This window comes from Desarmillaria tabescens (genome assembly GCF_030435595.1).
Source record: "Desarmillaria tabescens strain CCBAS 213 chromosome Unknown EV420scaffold_101, whole genome shotgun sequence".
In the NCBI taxonomy this organism is placed as follows: Eukaryota; Fungi; Basidiomycota; class Agaricomycetes; order Agaricales; family Physalacriaceae; genus Desarmillaria; species Desarmillaria tabescens.
Window position 1 is genome coordinate 50,797 of NW_026848400.1, and position 18,444 is coordinate 69,240.

General features: G+C 48.9%; 8 protein-coding genes across 8 annotated transcripts; 6 read left to right on the forward strand and 2 right to left on the reverse strand.

Moving 5' to 3' along the window:
- Positions 1 to 487: 487 nt before the first annotated feature.
- Positions 488 to 1,134, reverse strand: EV420DRAFT_1651592 (uncharacterized protein; the record flags this gene model as incomplete). Its single annotated transcript, XM_060478574.1, has 3 exons — positions 488 to 500; positions 557 to 619; positions 671 to 1,134. 3 exons carry the CDS (start codon positions 1,132 to 1,134, stop codon positions 488 to 490), a joined length of 540 nt encoding a protein of 179 aa, XP_060322824.1.
- A 1,910-nt stretch (positions 1,135 to 3,044) lies between these two features.
- EV420DRAFT_1651593 (uncharacterized protein) lies at positions 3,045 to 3,823 on the forward strand (the record flags this gene model as incomplete). The annotated part of the gene is made up of 4 exons (XM_060478575.1): positions 3,045 to 3,107; positions 3,164 to 3,208; positions 3,259 to 3,735; positions 3,791 to 3,823. 4 exons carry the CDS (start codon positions 3,045 to 3,047, stop codon positions 3,821 to 3,823), a joined length of 618 nt encoding a protein of 205 aa, XP_060322825.1.
- A 2,206-nt stretch (positions 3,824 to 6,029) lies between these two features.
- On the forward strand, positions 6,030 to 6,905 carry EV420DRAFT_1586531 (uncharacterized protein). The gene is made up of 3 exons (XM_060474811.1): positions 6,030 to 6,537; positions 6,574 to 6,816; positions 6,863 to 6,905. The coding sequence occupies exons 1-2, from the start codon at positions 6,373 to 6,375 to the stop codon at positions 6,658 to 6,660; spliced, it is 252 nt and encodes an 83-aa protein (XP_060322826.1). The 5' UTR covers positions 6,030 to 6,372; the 3' UTR covers positions 6,661 to 6,816; positions 6,863 to 6,905.
- Positions 6,906 to 7,309: 404 nt separating this feature from the next.
- EV420DRAFT_1280221 (uncharacterized protein) lies at positions 7,310 to 7,720 on the forward strand (the record flags this gene model as incomplete). Its single annotated transcript, XM_060468192.1, has 1 exon — positions 7,310 to 7,720. One exon carries the CDS (start codon positions 7,310 to 7,312, stop codon positions 7,718 to 7,720), a length of 411 nt encoding a protein of 136 aa, XP_060322827.1.
- Positions 7,721 to 8,029: 309 nt separating this feature from the next.
- Positions 8,030 to 10,493, forward strand: EV420DRAFT_1280264 (ankyrin repeat-containing domain protein; the record flags this gene model as incomplete). Its single annotated transcript, XM_060468194.1, has 4 exons — positions 8,030 to 8,195; positions 8,253 to 8,838; positions 8,887 to 9,260; positions 9,316 to 10,493. The coding sequence occupies 4 exons, from the start codon at positions 8,030 to 8,032 to the stop codon at positions 10,491 to 10,493; spliced, it is 2,304 nt and encodes a 767-aa protein (XP_060322828.1).
- Positions 10,494 to 10,710: 217 nt separating this feature from the next.
- On the reverse strand, positions 10,711 to 11,602 carry EV420DRAFT_1651596 (uncharacterized protein; the record flags this gene model as incomplete). Its single annotated transcript, XM_060478576.1, has 4 exons — positions 10,711 to 10,724; positions 10,774 to 11,166; positions 11,231 to 11,386; positions 11,443 to 11,602. 4 exons carry the CDS (start codon positions 11,600 to 11,602, stop codon positions 10,711 to 10,713), a joined length of 723 nt encoding a protein of 240 aa, XP_060322829.1.
- A 4,397-nt stretch (positions 11,603 to 15,999) lies between these two features.
- Positions 16,000 to 16,845, forward strand: EV420DRAFT_1280272 (uncharacterized protein; the record flags this gene model as incomplete). The annotated part of the gene is made up of 2 exons (XM_060468195.1): positions 16,000 to 16,195; positions 16,250 to 16,845. 2 exons carry the CDS (start codon positions 16,000 to 16,002, stop codon positions 16,843 to 16,845), a joined length of 792 nt encoding a protein of 263 aa, XP_060322830.1.
- A 163-nt stretch (positions 16,846 to 17,008) lies between these two features.
- Positions 17,009 to 17,406, forward strand: EV420DRAFT_1234347 (uncharacterized protein; the record flags this gene model as incomplete). The annotated part of the gene is made up of 2 exons (XM_060466567.1): positions 17,009 to 17,240; positions 17,297 to 17,406. Coding segments are annotated over 2 exons (342 nt in total), but the record flags the coding sequence as incomplete, so codon positions are not given.
- Between the last annotated feature and the right edge of the window lie 1,038 nt (positions 17,407 to 18,444).

Consider the following 18,444-nt stretch of genomic DNA (forward strand, 5'->3'; position numbering starts at 1 on the left):
TAATATTCGGCCCTCGTTGATGGGTATCAGCTTCGTTGTTACTGGTAGGTAAGCTGGTCATTGTTACATTCAAAGTTCAAACTGTTAACTTTTTACTCTCTATCTTAGGCTTTTTTCACGTAGGACAACGCAACCAGATTTTGACTGGAAGAGCAAGGTACGTACATTATCGACTAACCGTTATTGAAAAGGTACTCATCACAGGGGTGCTGGGCTTTTTCTCGTCGGCTAAGCCTTTGGGAGAAACGAGGCTATAAAGTTAAAAGGTTCCGAGGCGTGACCTTGGAATACATCCCTAGGTTTGACAAGGAGTTAATTGTAGGACTACCTAGCTACATCTCGGTTGGGAAAGCAATGCAAAGAAGCATTTGTACGAAGATTTCATAGCCAGATTTGAGAATGTGCTCAACATGGACCGAAAGTCAGGTTGTATCCAACCCTAAAGAAGCCATGTGAATTAGCCAAGTACAGCTATATACTTCCACCATTACTTCCAGCACCTGACGATATAGTTAAATAATATTCAAAGCAATTCGAAGAAGCATTTTGTACGCACAAGATTTCATAGTTGGTTTTAACAACGTGCTCACCGCCATTGAAAGTTACGTTACATCCGGCCCTAAACAAGAAGACATTAGTCGACTACAGTACCTGGCAAATCGCAACACACAAGCGAATGCTCGTCTTCCCTGGTATTCTAATATTATTGAACATGGCCACGCCATGGTACAGCGGTATCCGATCCTCCTCGTAGCCGCCTTCAACCGGCCTCCTGCCAGCCGGGATGAATCCGTAAGACGTGGTTACAAATTCCATGGTATCGGGATCGAACGGGAGTAGATCGTAACGCCCATTATGGGCTACCTCGCGACCTCCCAAGGGGACTGAGCAAGGGTCACGTAGATAGGGCCCGATCTTGCATGGATGGACGGATTTATCGAAGATGGCGGAACCAAAGTACATTGGGGATCCGTCAATATCATAGCATGGGGGTGGTCCAGTAAGATCCTGCGGTGGGAAGGTAGTAGCGGACGAATGCAATGGAATACGGAAGCCAGAACTTGAGGGCTGTTGGATGGGCGCCTGGTGGTCGCTCGATGGCGCGGGCTGCTGATTAATATCGGGCTGAGACATCTGGTCTGGGAAGACAAGGGCACTTTGATGCACCATCTAAGCTAGTCTCTTGTAGACAGACAACAATACAGACCTATTGATTGGAGGGAGGATGGTCCGTATGTAGTAGTAGGAGTCGCACTTGCAACGGTCCTTATCAAAACAATAGGCAATGTTTTCTGTGCCGTTGTTGACAAATAAGTCAACATTGCAGACGGCTCACTACTGATGCTTGTGGGTCCGAAGAACCCATGCCGCTGTGAACATCGTTGGTTTTCCGGACCAAATGCATCTCAAGAACTTGGACAACTTCGAAGGGACATGAGCGCTGAGAAACGAGCTGGACCGAACCCGGCGAGTGAGTTCGAACTCTCTTTGCGTCTCCCATCATCGAGGACTCTGCATCAATTCGGGCACGCGCGCATGAAGTTCCTCTCAACTGTTAATATTCCTGGCATGTTCGCTCAGAGAAAGCTTTCCAGACACGAAGACGTGCGCGCGCTTACAGATGCCGTTTTCCCTCGTCAAGCAATTCCCGGATACTGAGATTCCTTAGTTTGTACCTCCTAGGACAGCGGCTCCCCAGACTGAACGGTGCTCGGACAACACGTCAAGGGATTGGCTGGGAGGAAGGAGGTACAGTCAACATTGTGCTTGGCTACGAGTGGGAAGACTTGGAGAGGGAAGGGAAGGGACGTTTCGATGACTGGAGGGTCGCGACTCCAGGGTATGTTCCGCTGTCGTCGCCTCGTTGGGTTTGCACTGACGCAACTTTATATACAGATCGTAATAGTCATTCGCGGGCGAAGACCGTCAAAACTCAAAACTCAGTAAGTACTCATAACCGCAGCGGCTCCTTCAGCAACGCGAGCACCAGCTCCAAGGAGAGCTTGCTCATTGGCAATGTCGGTGGAGCCCTCAGCACTATTCTCTCGCACCCACATCTACTTGTCTATTGCCTATTGTCCGTTCCATCTTCCTTCTCTGCTTCCTCCCTGGTGTCCAGTTACAACCTTCACCGTACGATACCTAGAACACCCGGGCCAGTGCAGAATATATCGTCGACTACCATGTCACCGAGAACGCGAACTTCCTTCTGGATTCGTTTCTAAGCGGTGGTAGCCGAGATGCACGACTTCGAGACCACCATCACGCTGCATCCCCAGAGCAGGAGTATTTCGACAACCTGCTCTGGTCGCTAATCACTTCATATCGGCATCGTATGGCGCATACAGGCAGGGCATAACGCTGACGTATAGACCCGGGTCTTTTCTTCCTTACTACTCCAGTGTGCGTATCGGGAAGTCGCCATAGAGCTAGAGTGCAACGCCGTCCCTTCGTCAGCGGGACCTTGTCCTCTACATACCTGTGACAAACATACCGGCATTGATCACATCCCCAGTCCGAGGTCGATTTCAATACCGGTGATGAGATGGCGGACTACATCTGTCTTGACCCTTCCTACAAAGTAACTCTCGTTCCTTCTTGATATCACGTCCTAGAGAGGAAGGGACATTATTGTCCTCATCTACTGTATTTGCTGCATTCCGGCAAGGCTTCACCATTTGTAGCTATTGTGGATGTCGCTGAATGGCACCGGTAGCATGAGTCGGCGTTTGCCGTGCCATTGGTCGAGACTTCATTTTACATCCCTCTAACGCACCCACTAAGAACCACCCGACCGGAAGCCACCATTCAATGCGATCGTGTCATCCTCTATACCCGCTGATTCCATCCCGGCAGACCTCAGTAATGTAACGCAAGACGGGCACCACAATCTCCGAGCTTAGCCTGGGCTAAACAAAAGGTCGACTCGTAGACAACACCCCACCGTATCACCCCAGAACTCGGATCCCACCGGTAGTCCCACCGTCCTGCTTTGCACGCCTCAACACGCTTCAACTTGTGGTTCGTGCAGATGACGTGTCACGATGACGATTTGGAGGAGGGAACTAGGGGAGAGGAACAAGATTTGGCATCGTGCTACGACTCCAGTATGTTCACGATCTTCGTTCTGTGGACCTCGTACTGATATCACTTTTCTCTGTAGTTCATACCGGTCAGTATCAAGAAGCACGAGTCCTTCCCTCCACACGTGTATCGCTATCCTCCTTTCACGTATCATAGGTGGTGAGCTCTCACCAGCACTACAAGAACATCGAAATCATCCCCGTCGACTCTTCATTCTTCGCTTCCTCCATTTCCTTAGCCGCCGACTGCTGCCGAGAACTTTTTTTGCTAACGGAAAAATGTTCAGCTCTATACGTGAAATCCAGTGTGCTGAAGAACGACGATTTCAACCGTGTCGAGAACATCGCTTACTTAGTGCGGAATGAACCCCACAGGAAATGCAACCAATGCCATGGCTTACCCCAAATGCTAATGACGCGGCCCCATGTTAGCCCGATCAATTACCTCCCAATTACTTATGACCTTTCGCCAGATAGATCTCTCGACCTCACGATAATCTTTACTCTAGGCTTGGCGCTTTCGGTAGTCCTCATTGGCATCGATACCACCGTCGCTGGTACGTTCTCCGGCTCATCGACGCGTGATAGGACTGGTAGGAGTGATTGGTACATCGATTCATGCGAATGGGGAGGTGACGTGCGCGGTGCGAAGGTAGGCCCTTATTATTATTACGACGCAAGACCGTCTTTTTAACGGGATTTTGTAGCACTTTACCAATGATCTCGCAATGCCAGGTTGAGCACCCAAAGACACGAGGGGCCTCACACACCCGGTGATCTCATGAAGATGGAAATACTTTGCTTTGGCCATAACGTATATGCAACTCTGCACCCCCAATGATGGTGGCCTCTCAACTTCAACGATGCTTGGATGGCCTAGGAGGAAGCGAGACACAGAATTTGGCATTTGCAGGCGGAGAGAGGGACGGGAGGGACGTGTCTATGACTGTGAGACGAGGATGGTTGTAGAGGAGGGATGTCAATGAAGAGGGATGGCGGTAGTCGGCGTCCTGCATGGTTCAGCTGGGAGGACGTCCTTCTTGCCTGTACGACTCTTGGGTATGTCCGCCATTCTCATCTCGCTGCACTCATATTGACTTAACCTGTATTTAGTTGTACAGTTCATCGACAGCTTGCTTATCTTCATCGAGGAAAAGGCCGTTGACCGCGTCGCTATCGTATCCCAACGACTCCAAAGAGAAGCCGTTGGCTGGCGGTATCCTTTGACGCGTCGTCGTTCGTTGATACTTTCATCTGTAGTCCACGATGGTTATAGAAGGTTATCAAAAGCACGAGTTCTTCACACATACTGCTATCCTCTTTTCACGCGTTGTGAGCGAGGAGCACTCACTGATACTCCAAAGAACTTTTTCGTGTTCAAGCCAGTCTGTCGGCACTTCGTCCTTCGCTCCCCCCATTTTCTTGATATCCGCCACCGACTGTTGCCATGAACCGTTTGCTAGCGCGAAAGATGTTCAACTCTGGCGTACTGAAGAACGACGATTTCGAAAACCATCAAGTAGTGGGGGAATGGATTCCACAGGAGTGCGACCATTGTGGCTTCATGTTAGTTCATTACTGGTACCCCCACTTACATACTGACTTTTTGCCAGATTGACTACCCGACCTCATTGTTCCTTTGGCACGTTGGTTATTGCATGCCGGTTAATCCTCTTCTGCACAATTTAGGTTCATGGCACGGGGCATGATGTTCTTGCAATATGAGCTTGAGCTCGACTTTTCCACGATAACGCGTATATATGTGGCCTTGGATAAGTATCAATCAAACCTTTCGTGGACATCAACCCCTGTGCATGCATTATCACAGTCTCATTTCGTGGTGATGCTCTCGTCGCTGAGATATGAGATCACGGGAGCTTGAACTGCTGCTGTCTAATAATTGATAGTGTACTTGATACACGCATTGTCTCCGATGCCTGCCTACGTGGATAAGATAAAATTAAATTATCATTACAGTAGTGTCGCCTTCTCTGAGAGAAGGCCATCGGATGGAAGGGACAATTGTCAATCAGCTCTGAGTGTGAAGTTCCCATCGATCAGGAGCGGGATCAAAATTCCTCTTTCCGTCTTCCGCCACCGTCGAGGATACGTATCGACCCGCGTGTATCCAAAACCCTCAACTCTGCACCCTCAGTGACAGCGGCCTCTCAAGATTTCAACTTCAATGACTCCTGGACTTGATACTCACAGACGACACCTCAACGTGTCAATTTCGAGCAGAGGACGGTCTGGGAGGAAGGCGGGCATAGAATTTGGCGTTTTGTAGGCGGAGAGAGGGACAGGAGGGGCGCGTGTGAGACAAGGGTGACCGTAGAGAAGGGAGGGGGCTGACCATGCTAAGAATGGTGGGAGAACATCCTTGATTGTACGACCCCAATCGGGTATATTCGCCATTCTCATCTCGCCGAAATGTTATTGACACTTAGGTCAGTTCATGATGGTCATCTGGCCCCCAAGGTAACCCGCTCATCTTCATCTAGGAAAATCCCGTCAAGAAACTCAACGTCGCCACCGCATTCCAACGACTCTAAGGAGAAGCCGTTCATTGGCAATCCCCTCTGAAGCGTCGTCGTTTGTTGCCGCCACCAGCACTATGAGAGATATCTTTACGCGTCTCTCCTTCGACTCGATATACTTTCCAAGACGACCTCATCCTCAAATAATGCACCATCTGCCGTTTTCCTCGCCATGCCCTACTTCCCCTCATCGACATCGATCTTCTCCGCAGCGGCCTTGTATATTTCTCGCTTCTCAACATCGTACTCTACTGCCGTTGACGTTTCGACTCGGGACGAGACTGTTATCTTGGTGAAGTCAGAGACTGGTAACAAGCGAGTTGTTTGAAGCCTACTGGCTGTTTTGAGGGTATGTCCGTGCTATTATCCTTCACTTTCATTACTGACATCTTTGAAAGTTTGTTGCTGACTTGTCCAAGTCCCTGTATCTTGCATCAGTACTGCATATGGCTCTTGTCCTTGCCATCCGACGTATTTCGTATGATCGTTCTAGTCCTGACATCCCCTCCCAATCAACACCGCTTCCAATTCAAGGAGTTGTTACTATCGCATTATGTTCATGACATGGGTACCATGACATCTGGGCCTGATAGTGACGGTCTCACTCGTGACCCACGTTATCGTCTCGAGCACGCACTCCTTGCTGCCTGGATTAGCTGGAAGAGTGTGCACTACGATTTCTCTCGAGTAGATCGCGTAGCAGCACTTCTCTGGAAGTCAGTGCTAGCGGGAACATTGATGGACCAGTAGCCATGGTTAGGTGCATTCACATTTTTCTTGCTCTTTGGCTTCGCGGACGAAGCCGAGAAGCACCACTGCGTAGCTTTCAGCTCCGTCATAAGCACTTCTCTTGGCTCTACAATGAGCACGCTTTCGCCGCATGGACCGTTAGTAAACGAACTGAGAAAGATCATCGCGTTCAGTGAAATCACCGAGCACCCTCTTTCCATCAGGCCCTTACTCAACAAATGGCGTCTGCTCAAGGAAGATGGCACAAATTAGCCCAAGGAAAATTCCACAGCTGGAGATATGCGTACTAGGCGATGATCACATTGTATTCGAGGCGAGTTAATATGAGTTCCTCCGAGTCGGTCTCTGACACCCGACATCATGCCTCACGGTTCTGAGGACTAGCGACTACTATGTTGTCGCTGGGTTAGTCAGTCAATGCCTATCCATTTTGTGACGCAGCTCTTGTGAGTTCGATTCTTATCTCCTGATTACTTACTGACCTTTCGCCAGATAGCTCACAGCATTGCCCTTTGCTCGGCCTTTTGGTTCAGGCGTGTTGGCTAATCCTCACGGGAGATCCCAGAATAGGTTCGTCGAACGATCCGCGGTTCCCGTCGGGATGTCAAGCACGCTCGGAAGACTTTTGTCCTCGAGGTCTGCGCCAGAATCCATTCTCTTCCCTCAGATGATTAGGATTTGGTGACACTTTACTGATGTTCTTGAGACTGGTGATACGAAAGTTTTCACGATTTTTGAAGGATGGCCGAACGCGTGAGAAGTCTCGTCCATTGAAGTGATATCACAAGGGTGGGAACCGAAGCCAGCAAGAGCTGTGTGTGATGATTCGAGGCCTGGGTGTAACATCTTGCTGTATGTTGAGCACGTTGCATACCGTACAGCTGTGCTGTGGATTCAAAACAGCTTGACTGCGCTCCCTCTCTTCCTACATTATCGACTATGGCAGATGCTCTGGGGATCGCTTCCTCCATCGTCACCCTTGTCGAAATCTCTCATACTATCGTCGGATATCTCAAGGATGTCAAAGAGGCATCTAAAGAATGTGATAAGCTCTCCAAGGAGCTCTCGAATCTCGCGATTTATCTGGAAACGGTGAATAAGCTCACCCAGACAGCGGACGCAAATGATCCATGGCTTGCGACGGCGCAAAGGCTGTCCAGTCCTTTCATGCAACTTGACATACTACTCAAGAATCTCAAGAAGAAGTTGGAGCCTGCATCAGATGGTATGGGAAAGATGAAGCAGAGATTGTTGTGGAAGTTTACCAAGGAGAGCGTAGAAGATGCTCTGAAGAAGATTGAGAGGATCAAGTCCCTGGTGATTGTCGCCGTACAGCATGATCATGTGTGAGTGATTTTTGTGCTCTAGCCAGTTGCCCAGCGAATCCTAAGTGCGATATTCAGGGCTTTATCTCGCGCGATTAACAAATCCTTGGCGATCGTTGACACAAAGGTCGACGGCATTTCAGATAATACGAAGCGCATCAAGTGCGACGTCAGCCTTGTATGCAGAAACATCGTCAAAGTCAGTGACCAAGTGACACAGATGGATGGGGAGATATCGCATGTCCGAAGGCAGATAGAGAAGAACCAGGATGGTGCGCGTCTTTGCTTTGGTCTCCTCGGACTAGATACTGATAGTTAGACAGATAACAAGCTCATGAGCATAATCACTTGGCTCACTGACTTGAATTTCAAGTCCGTACAAGCCGACAAGCTGAGCCAGCGGGTGGGTGACACTGGGCGCTGGTTTCTTGAGTCCGAACAGTTTCGAAGTTGGGTAGATGGTTCGGTGAGATCATCACGCCTTTGGTGTCCCGGAAATCGTGAGTCTTTTCACCAAATGTCTTCACTGTTTTCTCGATACTGATATATCTCTTCAGCCGGTGTCGGAAAAACCATCCTGTCTTCGATCGTCATCGATTATCTGCAGTCGCTTGACTATGAGGAAAAGACACTCATTCTGAGGATCTTCTGTGATTACCAATCTGCGGCCACACAAACCATAGCCAACCTTTTTTGTAGCCTCTTGAAACAGCTGATTCAGGACCACGGCCTCTCTCCCTCAATCACGTCACTCTACAACGAGCTCCGTCGTAAACAGACGCGCCCTTCCCTGGGCGCCCTTACCAAAATCCTTTCACAAGAGCTGGAATCGTTCCATCGTGTTTACATTGTTCTTGATGCGCTGGATGAATTTATTGACAATAATGGAGGGCGAGAAGAGCTGATCGATATGATCAAGTCGTTAGGCGACAATATACATCTCTGTGTGACATCGAGAGTCATCACCACGATAGGAACATTGTTTGAGGAAGATACTAGGTTGGATATTCGAGCTTCCGATGATGATATCAAGGCGTATATCACAACCAAGCTCTCTTGTGGCCGTCTTGCCCGCCTAATCAAGGGAAGAGACGATTTGCGTCAGGAGATACTTGATGGAATAACAGAGAAGGCTGATGGCATGTGCGTTGCTCATGCAGTTGCACTTATCGCATGACTGACTCTCTGTAGGTTCCTTCTGGCAGGCCTGCATATGGATTCACTGGCCCAGTCAACGACCCCAAAAATACTTCGAGTCGCACTCGGAAAACTGCCAGACAACATGGCAGGTGCATATGACAAGACGTTGGAGAGAGTTAATAGTCAAGGCGAGCACGATAGGGACCTTGCATATCGTATATTTGGCTGGATAGCTTTTGCTGCGCGCCCTTTGACTGTGTTGGAACTGCGGTACGCATTGGCCGTGGAACTGGGAACAACGGCCCTAGACCCCGACAATCTCTGCAATGATGACCTTTTGGGGAGCGTCTGCGCCGGACTTGTCATCATGGACCAGCCAAATTGGATATTCCGTTACTATGATATCAGCATAGTGAGGTTTGTGCGTAAGTGTAAATGATCCAATCTTTCTTACATAGGCTGATGATGAAATTTTGCTAGATTATACGACCCAAGAGTATTTTATGTCTCGGCAAGATGATTTATTTCCTGGCTTTGGGGGCAGCATCACACGCACCTGCCTTACCTATATGACATTCAACGACATCGACATTCCCCGGCCCTGCATCCCAGAAAAGACGTATACTGTGTCCTTTTTTGGTTCTCCCCTTGCTCTCCTTCTTCGAGACATTGAAAAACATATGTTCCTTAACTATTCATACAGTTACTGGGGATACCATGCCAGCGGACTAGTACAATATTCGATAGAACGTGAAATCATTGCATTCCTCGACGTAGCACACCACAGACAAGTTGCAGACATGCTTAGAACAAGACACATGCACTGGCCCCCTTCCCCTGTGGTGCCACCCTCTCCACTTCAATCCGCTGTGCATCAGGGATTGGTGCACATCACAGAGGTTCTTCTGAATCAGGGAGCTGACCCTCGTGAAGAGCTACCGTTGGTAGTGGCTGCAGAAGTAGGACATCTTGAGATTGTGAAGCTACTCCTGTCGCGAGACGATGTCGATGTCAACCAGGCCGATCCAAAGAATTTTCATACGCCCCTCATGGAAGCAGCGCGTAACGGTCATGAAGAGGTCATTAAGGCAATCTTGGCCTCAAAACACATGAACTCGTTGAATTCAGTAGACAAAGATGGTAACTCTGCACTATTCCATGCCATTTATAAACACCGAAGCAAAGTGGTCAGAATCTTGCTTGCGACTCCGGGTATCAATGCTACTTCGTGCAATCACATTGGTTTTTCTCCACTCGCTGCAGCTGTGTATGGCCGGCTTAAGGATGACGTGGATCCGAACGGCCGGTCGCCTGAGACTCAATGGACGCCCTTGTCCTATGCTGCAGAATCAGGGTATGCGCATATTGCAACAATGTTATTGCAGACAGGTCGGGTGGATGTGAATAGCAGGGACTGCAAAGAACGTACAGCCCTTATGACCGCGGCCGTTCGGGGAAACGTAGATGCTGTCAAAGTCTTACTGGGACACCCGGGAATTGCTATCATGGCAAAAGACAAGAACGGTAAAACTGCTTATAGTCATGCATATTTGCAGCGTCTCCGACGACTAGACGATTTCGGGATTGATGGTGTGATAGCACTTCTTGAGGAATATGGAGGCGGGTCGCACGCAAATGATTATCTACCTACCCGATGAGCAGCTATTGAAAATGGTCTTACAAAATGTCTCTGTAACGCTATTGCCAATGACCGAGCTGCAGAACCAGTGTTCCCATTCTACCGTGCAAGTGCTATATGCGAAACTACAAGCAGGTAAAATATAGATATATACATCATTGTCAACCAAGAGTACGTTAAACAGAACTTGTAAAAGAAAATACGGTTCATCTGTCATGCACTGTGCTAATTGCGTGCTAGAAGTCGAGACCTAGTAGAAACGAAATATTTACTGAACCTTATACTTGCCACCCCCATACCATACGTAATTCCCTTAGCCACGGTGGCGGGAAGCAGTCTCTGAATAGACAGCATCATCATCTCTCTCCAGTCCAGATACCTCGTCGATCTGAACACGCTCAAATCGATCATGGACGAATGGATAGTAGGATGTGCAGCAATAACAGTGTCCAAGCGCATCCATACACCTTCGCCAATCATGACGTGTCCATCTGTCAAGCGGTTTGAGAGAAGGGAGGTAGTTAGCATAATCTCTTGTAGTTTGGGTGCATGGCGGAAGATATTAAAAGCTAACCAATCCAGCAACGACCGACCGGGGCTTTCGTAATAAATCCTGATGGAGCGGAGACGGGGCAAGGAAGGGAGGGAGGAATTCGACTGGTGGGTAGGGTAATGCCTTCTTAGATTGAGTGCTTGAGAAATAACGCGGTTTGAGCAATCAGACGAATGGTGGTAGCAGATAACATTAGCACGCACTGAAAATATTCAGCTCCAATCTCTCGATCGATTTTGCGACGGGCGTCATGATGGCTGCTACACAGGAACGGAAGTTTTGCGGTGCAACTGCTAGGATGAGATTGCGGAGGCAGCACAGATCGAAAGGAAACCGATACTGAGAGTTTGCCATCACGGCTTGCAGTATATTCCAGTTGAAGGAGGCACTGATATCAAGGTCTCAACACACGAACCGGAAACATAGAGATTATGTTTCAGCTCCATATTCTCCTGCTTCTCGGAATCTCTGATACTAATGTTTTTGCTGAGCTTTAGCGTCTGAAGCCGGGGGTGGTAATTCAGCAATGCACATAGATCGTCTATGTGGCAGAACTCGACCTCCCCAATATCCATTGACGTCAGCGATGGTGGCAACGAGGAACAAGGAAGCCTATAGAGAATGCCATAATCGAAGAGGTGGATACTACGCAAGTTCACCATGCCTGAAAGAATCGAGCATGGACCCCATACTTCCTGTTCCATTCCAGTCGAGGAATAGTCTCTCTGAGCGAGATGGAGAGACCGGACAAACGATGGAATGTGCAGGGAAGTTTCGCAGATAATGAGAAACCATGTATAATGTCAGATGTTGAGAAACGCGGTGGAACAAATGGGACTGCGATCGAAGGCGAAATGCTCGCGCGACAAGTGCGCAGGATTTCAAGGACTTGGTGGGATTTACCGCGAGTAATAGTGATGTCTCGTGCTGGCTGACGAGGTCGATGATATCTTCGATGAGCTCTTGAGGTAACTCGACCATGATGGTTTGTTGGAGGTGACTACGGCCTGTTTCAGGCGACGAACACAGGTTTTAGCACTGCTAATTCGGCACGGACACCTTCTGAGCGTTCTGCATCGTTGTTCTCACGATTGCTCAATATCTGGTCCTCGAGGTCCCGGGAACGTTTCGTAGATGCCGAGAGCTTTCCAGACAGTCGTGAGTCTTCGTGCCCGTTTCGTATCCGGTTCCGTCAACGACGTGTCGTCCGTATGTATCCTTGGTTACGCACGCTCAAGTGGATGTATCCTTATTTGGAGCATATCCTACGGACGATCAGGCTAACGCAATAAGGAGAGAGAAAGCGGTATACGGACATCAACTATGCACGTTACGCGCTGGTCTGAAAGAAATACTAGCTCCTGATCATGGCGGATTTTGCTGTTTGCTGTCCTTGGAGATGGTGAGGTAGTGGCCAATGATGGTGGTCAAAGTAGACGCTGCCGAGGTTGAAGGTTTCAAATTTGAAATTTCAGGTCTGCAAGACAAGATAATAGATAAGAATCTACGTAGCCTTGTCATACAATTCTGGACGTACAAGGAGAGCGAGGCGAGAACAGTCTCCTATCACATCTGTCTCTCAATCTTGCGCTGCCATTTCCACTCTGCTGTCACCCAGGACGAGCCATCGAGGAAATCATTCTAAGGCGGTGGAGACATGATGCTTGACAGGTGCTACGTAAAAGTTGCACCGGCGCTCATTGTCTGCTTGTGCTGATTTCTTGAAGGTAGTGAGCACAACAGGCAGACGTAATGAAGAAAGGAAAAGAGGAAAGGGACACGACGAGCAAGTGTGGAACCAAAATGTGTTCCGTCTAGCACAGCCACCCAAGTCCGTCTAGAGATCACCATGGACCCGGCCGTTCCTTATTGGGATCTGGTGCCGGTAACACCACCACCATCAACGAAGACGAACGTTATTCTTCCATCTCTATACTACCACGTGCTTTCGATGCATTTCACTCCCGGCGCATCTGCTAAGACATACAGACCGAAAGCCCTCCTCCCAAGATCCATGTCATTTTCGATACTCACTGATTCCACCCCAACAACTCACACCACAATCTCCGAGCTCAGCCCGTGCTGAACGGGAGGCCGACTCGTAGGCGCATTCCATCACATCACCTCCAGAACTCGGATCCCACTGGCCGCCCCACGGTCCTGCTTTGCTTTCCCAACAGTGGCGACACTTCAAAAGTTGAACAACTTTCGCAGTCTGATTCGCACAGACGTGTCACTGTGACACCCGAGGAGGAGGGGACTGGGAGAGGTGGAGATGGGAAGTAGGAACGGGATTCGGCATTGTACTACGATTCCTGGGTATGTTCATTATTCGCATCGCACTGAAATATCATTGACATGACTGGCATCTAGTTATACAGTGCCCCAGGTAGTCTGCTCATCTTCATCGAGGAGAAGCTCGACATCACATTTCTAACAAGTCCAAGGAGAAGCTGTTGGCTGGCGGTCTCCTTTGGCATGTCCTCGTTTGTTGATGGGGGCCCGTTCCCGTCGCCGGCAGCACTACGAGAGATATCTTTACGTGTCTCTTCTTCGTTCCTCACCGGCACCTCCCTTCCCTTGATCCACACCACCCAAACTTTCGAAGATGACCTCGCTATCAAAGAACACTATCCATCATTCTCGCAGTCCAATTTTTCCAAATACGAGACGTAGCTTTTCAGCCCGGTAGGCACGACTCATACGATGATATGGGCAGCGACACAAGGGCTATTTCATTTCCCCGAATGAGATACCCACCAGCTGCTCGCCAAGCTTTGTCCACTCTCAGGATACTCGTCTGGCGCTAGGCAGTTGTCGCAACAATTTCCGGATACTTCGTTTGCTCCAGGATCCTACCCGTTGCCGATATTCAGCATACGACCATTTAACCCAACGCAGCAACCATGACATCGACCACATTAAGATAAGCTCGGTATCTTAATCAACAACTAGTACGTATCTGCCTCGCTTATATCGACTGAAAGCTGATTCTTGTTCCTTTACTAGCGGCTCGTCGAACTCTTCCCCTCCAGCTCGACTCCCTCCTAGTCAATCACTGGTCATGGGAGCAGGACCTCCGACTCAATTGACATAGTGATTTGAGAAGTCGCCAGCCAGGTTACCTAGCACATCGATGGCTAGATGGTTCGCCGATTCGCTTTAGTCGGTGTGGAGCTTTCAGCTTGTATGAGACTCGGACGACGGACCAACACGATAGTTTGTGCAGAGGGAGATGTCTGGGAGGAAGGGAGGCGCAGGATTCAGCATCGTGTAGGTGGAGGATTGGCCATGGGTGGGAAGAGAGGGAGGGACGTGTCCGTGACTGTTCGTTGTCCTGAGGCGTGTTGCAGTGAAGTTGAGCTCCAATGGTGCCTCATTGTCGAGGTTGCTTTGCGCATTATCGTGCTCTGTCGAAGCTCTCCAAATCTTGGGTAAGTCTACCATCCTTACCCCCGCGGAACCCGTACTGATACTACTTTCATGTGCAGTTCAACGGTCAAAGAAGCTTGAGTCCTTCACCAAACCATCGCTCTATCCTTCTTTCACTCAACCTCTGCCCTTCGTGCCCAAGTCAACCTGTCGTCTCCTCCTCGTCTAGTTCTTGGAGCACATCAGGAACTTTTCGTCTGGCGAGGAAACGGTCGGACTAGCTAGTCCAGGTTCAGAGCCCCGCTGAGACGAAGCGAATCCTGTCTCTTTTCACATATGAGCCAACACGGACTTTCCGTGCTCCACGTCGGATTCAAAGTGAACGACCTTTTCAAAAGGGAATATCAAGATATCTATATACCACAACGGAGATCGATGTTCGTTCACTCCTTCACCTCGTAGTTGCCTACTACTCACTCTCCATCAGATCTACCTCATGCTAGATACCATCAACTTTGGTGCCTTCATTGGGTTGCGCTCGTAGTGTACCAGCTGGCCGTTGAACCCATTGTAGAAGACTCCTGTATCGATGTCGTATCATATTCGGTACCGCCGGGCTTTCTGCACCTGATTTCAGAGGTAGACCAGGTTGTGTGAAGCAGTCTGCGAAGGTTATCGAGTCCGTACATACGGGAGATACAGGCGTGTCCGAAAAGGTCGGACTAGTACGATTACTGGGATGACGTTGATGTTTTCTCTCTGGATGCGATACATCGACGTTGTACCATTTTTTTCGCCATCTTGAATATAGCTTTGGAGGACGAACGCTAATCGATAATTCTCAAGAACGTAACGCGAGTGATCTGTTTGCTGTGCGTCACGGAGGCCCCATCACGGGCATCACAGAGGATCGCAGCACGATATCATTGGCTGTATGGCTGTGACTTTGATTCTGATCACGAGGTGAATCGCCTTATGCGTTCGTACAACCTTGCTCCTCACCATCATGGCAACGACCCTAGGAATTGTTTCGTCTATTACCGCCCTCATCGAAAACACCGCTACTTTCATCAAATATCTTCAGGATGTAAAGAACGCTCCTAAAGAATGCGAAGAGCTCTTGAAGGAGCTGCAATATCTGGAGAGCTGTCTGTCCAACATAGCAAGGGAGACTCGGGGGGCGACTGCAAACGACCCGTGGTTGGTGACGTTAGGGCAGTTGAACAATCTTTTCGATGAGCTTACTACGTTAGTTGTTGGACTCAGGGAGAGACTGAAGGCTGGATCATCTTGGCAGAGAAGGCTTTTGCGAAGGTTGAAGTGGACAATTACTAAAGCGAGTGTGGAGGAGGCTTTAGGCAAGATCGAACGTTTCAAGACTTTGATCATAGTTGCCGGACAGCACGACAATAAGTAAGTGTTTCTCATGCTTCCTCGTTGGAGACTACTAAGCTTTGTGTACAGCAAGTTACTTCATGAGATTCAGAAGACGCTGGGTGATCTTGAGGGCAAGGTTGAGGAAATCGCAGAGAACACCAATGTCACCAGGCAGATACAGATGGGTGCGTTCATAGTTAAGGTTTGTCTTTACTGAATGTTGATGTGCGTGTATCTTGCAGACGAAAAAGCCAAGACATTAGCAGCATGGCTGTCCTCTTTGGATTACAATGCTGTACAACGTAACACACTGAGAAAACGTGTCGGCGATACTGGACAGTGGTTCCTTGACTCGTCAAAGTTTCGGAGTTGGGTGGATGGTTCTGGGACGTCTCGCACCTTGTGGTGTCCTGGTGATCGTAAGTCTGGTGCCATACTTCGTGCATTCTGGTTGAAGTTCATGTATTTCACAGCTGGTGCCGGAAAGACAGTACTCGCCTCCCTCATCGTGGATTATCTACGCCCGCTAGTCGCTCAGAAAAACATGGCTGTTCTATGCGTCTTTTGCGACTATCGAAATGCAGGAGCGCAGACTGTGACCAGCATTATTCGCAGCCTCCTAAAACAACTGATACCAATTGATGCCGGACTTTATTCCTCGATCGAATCCCTGTACGAGAAGTGTCACAACGATCAAATAGACCCCTCCCTTGATGATCTTGAGGCACATCTTTCTACTCAGCTGAAAAAATACTCCCCTGTTTACCTTGTCTTGGACGCTTTGGATGAGTTTCCTGGTGATTACGGGGAATGGAGGAACTTGATCGCTGCTTTGGAGTCATTAGGGGACAATGTTCGTCTTTTGGTGACTTCGAGGAACTACAGTACGATACGGAAGCTGTTCGAGGGAGACGATGAGTTGTGCATTCGAGCAGAGGATGGTGATATTCGGAAATTCATAACAAGCCAGCTTGATGTGGCGGGACGCTTTAACCTGTACCTCAAGGATCGTGATGACTTGCGCGAGAAGATACTCACTGGGGTTGTGGAAAAGGCAAAGGGCATGTAGGGCTCCATCCTGTTTCTCTTCTTTCAGTCGCTAATGGAGTTTTCATAGGTTCCTACTAGCGAGTCTACATGTGACTTTGCTCGCCCAAAGCACAAATCGAGCAGACCTTGTCGAGGAGCTGGATAAGCTGCCGGACACCATCACAAACGCACATGCGTATCTGCTGGACAGGGTTAACAAGAAAGTCAAGCATGAGAAGAAGCTTGCATATCACATATTTGGTTGGATAGCTTTTGCCCGGCGTCGTTTGAAGGGTGTGGAATTGCAGTATGCATTAGCTGTGAAACCAGGAATGAAAGAGCTCAATGCCGATAGCATTCCTGACTACGATGTCATCACAAGTGTCTGTGCTGGACTTGTCATTGTGGACAGCAAAGGGTCTCCTACGTTTGTGTGTAAGTAGTGCTTAGATCTCGATTTCCCTCACTTCATCAGCTGAATACTTTATTAGATTACACTACTCAAGAATATTTTACTTCACACCAAGATGAACTTTTCCCCTGTATCCATGAAGATATGATGCGCACCTGTCTGACATACATGTCATTTGACATTTTTGAATCTCCCGATGTCCTCAACGACAACATATGTCCAGAACCGGCATTCACCGGGCTGCCATATAATCCCACCTACATACCTGCTCGCCTGGATTTCCTCAGGATCGAGGACAAGTATCCTTTCCTTGGGTATTCATTGAACAACTGGAGCTACCACGCGAGGAAATATGGTTCACGCTCTGTGAAAAACGAGATCCTTGCTTTCCTGCAGACTCGGACAGAAGTTGCTCTGTATTTTGAACGACTAGTATCTGGGATGCTACCCACTCCTGCATGGTTTGCTGCCAATCATGGTTTAGTGCATGTCATGGAGGCTCTTGTTAAACGAGGGGTTGACCTGCAGCATGAAAATGCATTGTGTATCGCAGCACATGCAGGGCAGCTCGACATGGTGACATATTTGCTGTCGCGAGATGATGTGGATGTGAATCAGATGAACAAGGCCATGTACCTTCATGATTGGGACAGGTCCCTTGATGACCCCGCCAATGGAGTCGGAGTTGGGGGCTGTTGTCCTACTCTCTGCACACCTCTCATTGCTGCAGCATCCAATGGTCACGAAGAAATTGTCAAAGCACTTCTCAAGTCCAAAAACATGAAGTCATTGAACATGCAGTCTTCCTCCGGACATACAGCACTATCAGAAGCTGTGTCGGGTGGCCACATCAGAGTGGTTAAGCTCTTATTATTACAATCTGGTATCAACACCTCTGTCCAGTTCCAAGGCATGACTCTCCTTATGCTTGCTGCAAGGTATGCCCGACGCGATATTGTGGCATTACTCTTGGAGTGGGGAATTGATCCCGATATTCCAGGGGATAGTGGAAGGACACCTTTGCATGTGGCTGCCAGATGCGGTCGGCCTTATATCTTTAGGATGCTCTTGGAGTCATGCCGGGTGGACATAAATCGGACCGATGACTATGGAAGGACCGCTCTTTCCGTTGCTGCTTATTGGGGTAGAATAAACTGCGTCAAAGCACTACTCGATCAGCCAGATCTCGATTTCACAATAAAGGACCACGATGGCAAAAGTGCATAT

Excerpts from the sequence above, each read along its gene's own strand:
- EV420DRAFT_1586531 (XM_060474811.1), top strand. The coding sequence starts at position 6,373 with ATGGTTAGGTGCATTCACATTTTTCTTGCTCTTTGGCTTCGCGGACGA. Across the intron at positions 6,538-6,573 it reads GAACTGAGAAAGATCATCGC|GCCCTTACTCAACAAATGGC; the intron begins GTTCAGTGAAAT and ends TCTTTCCATCAG.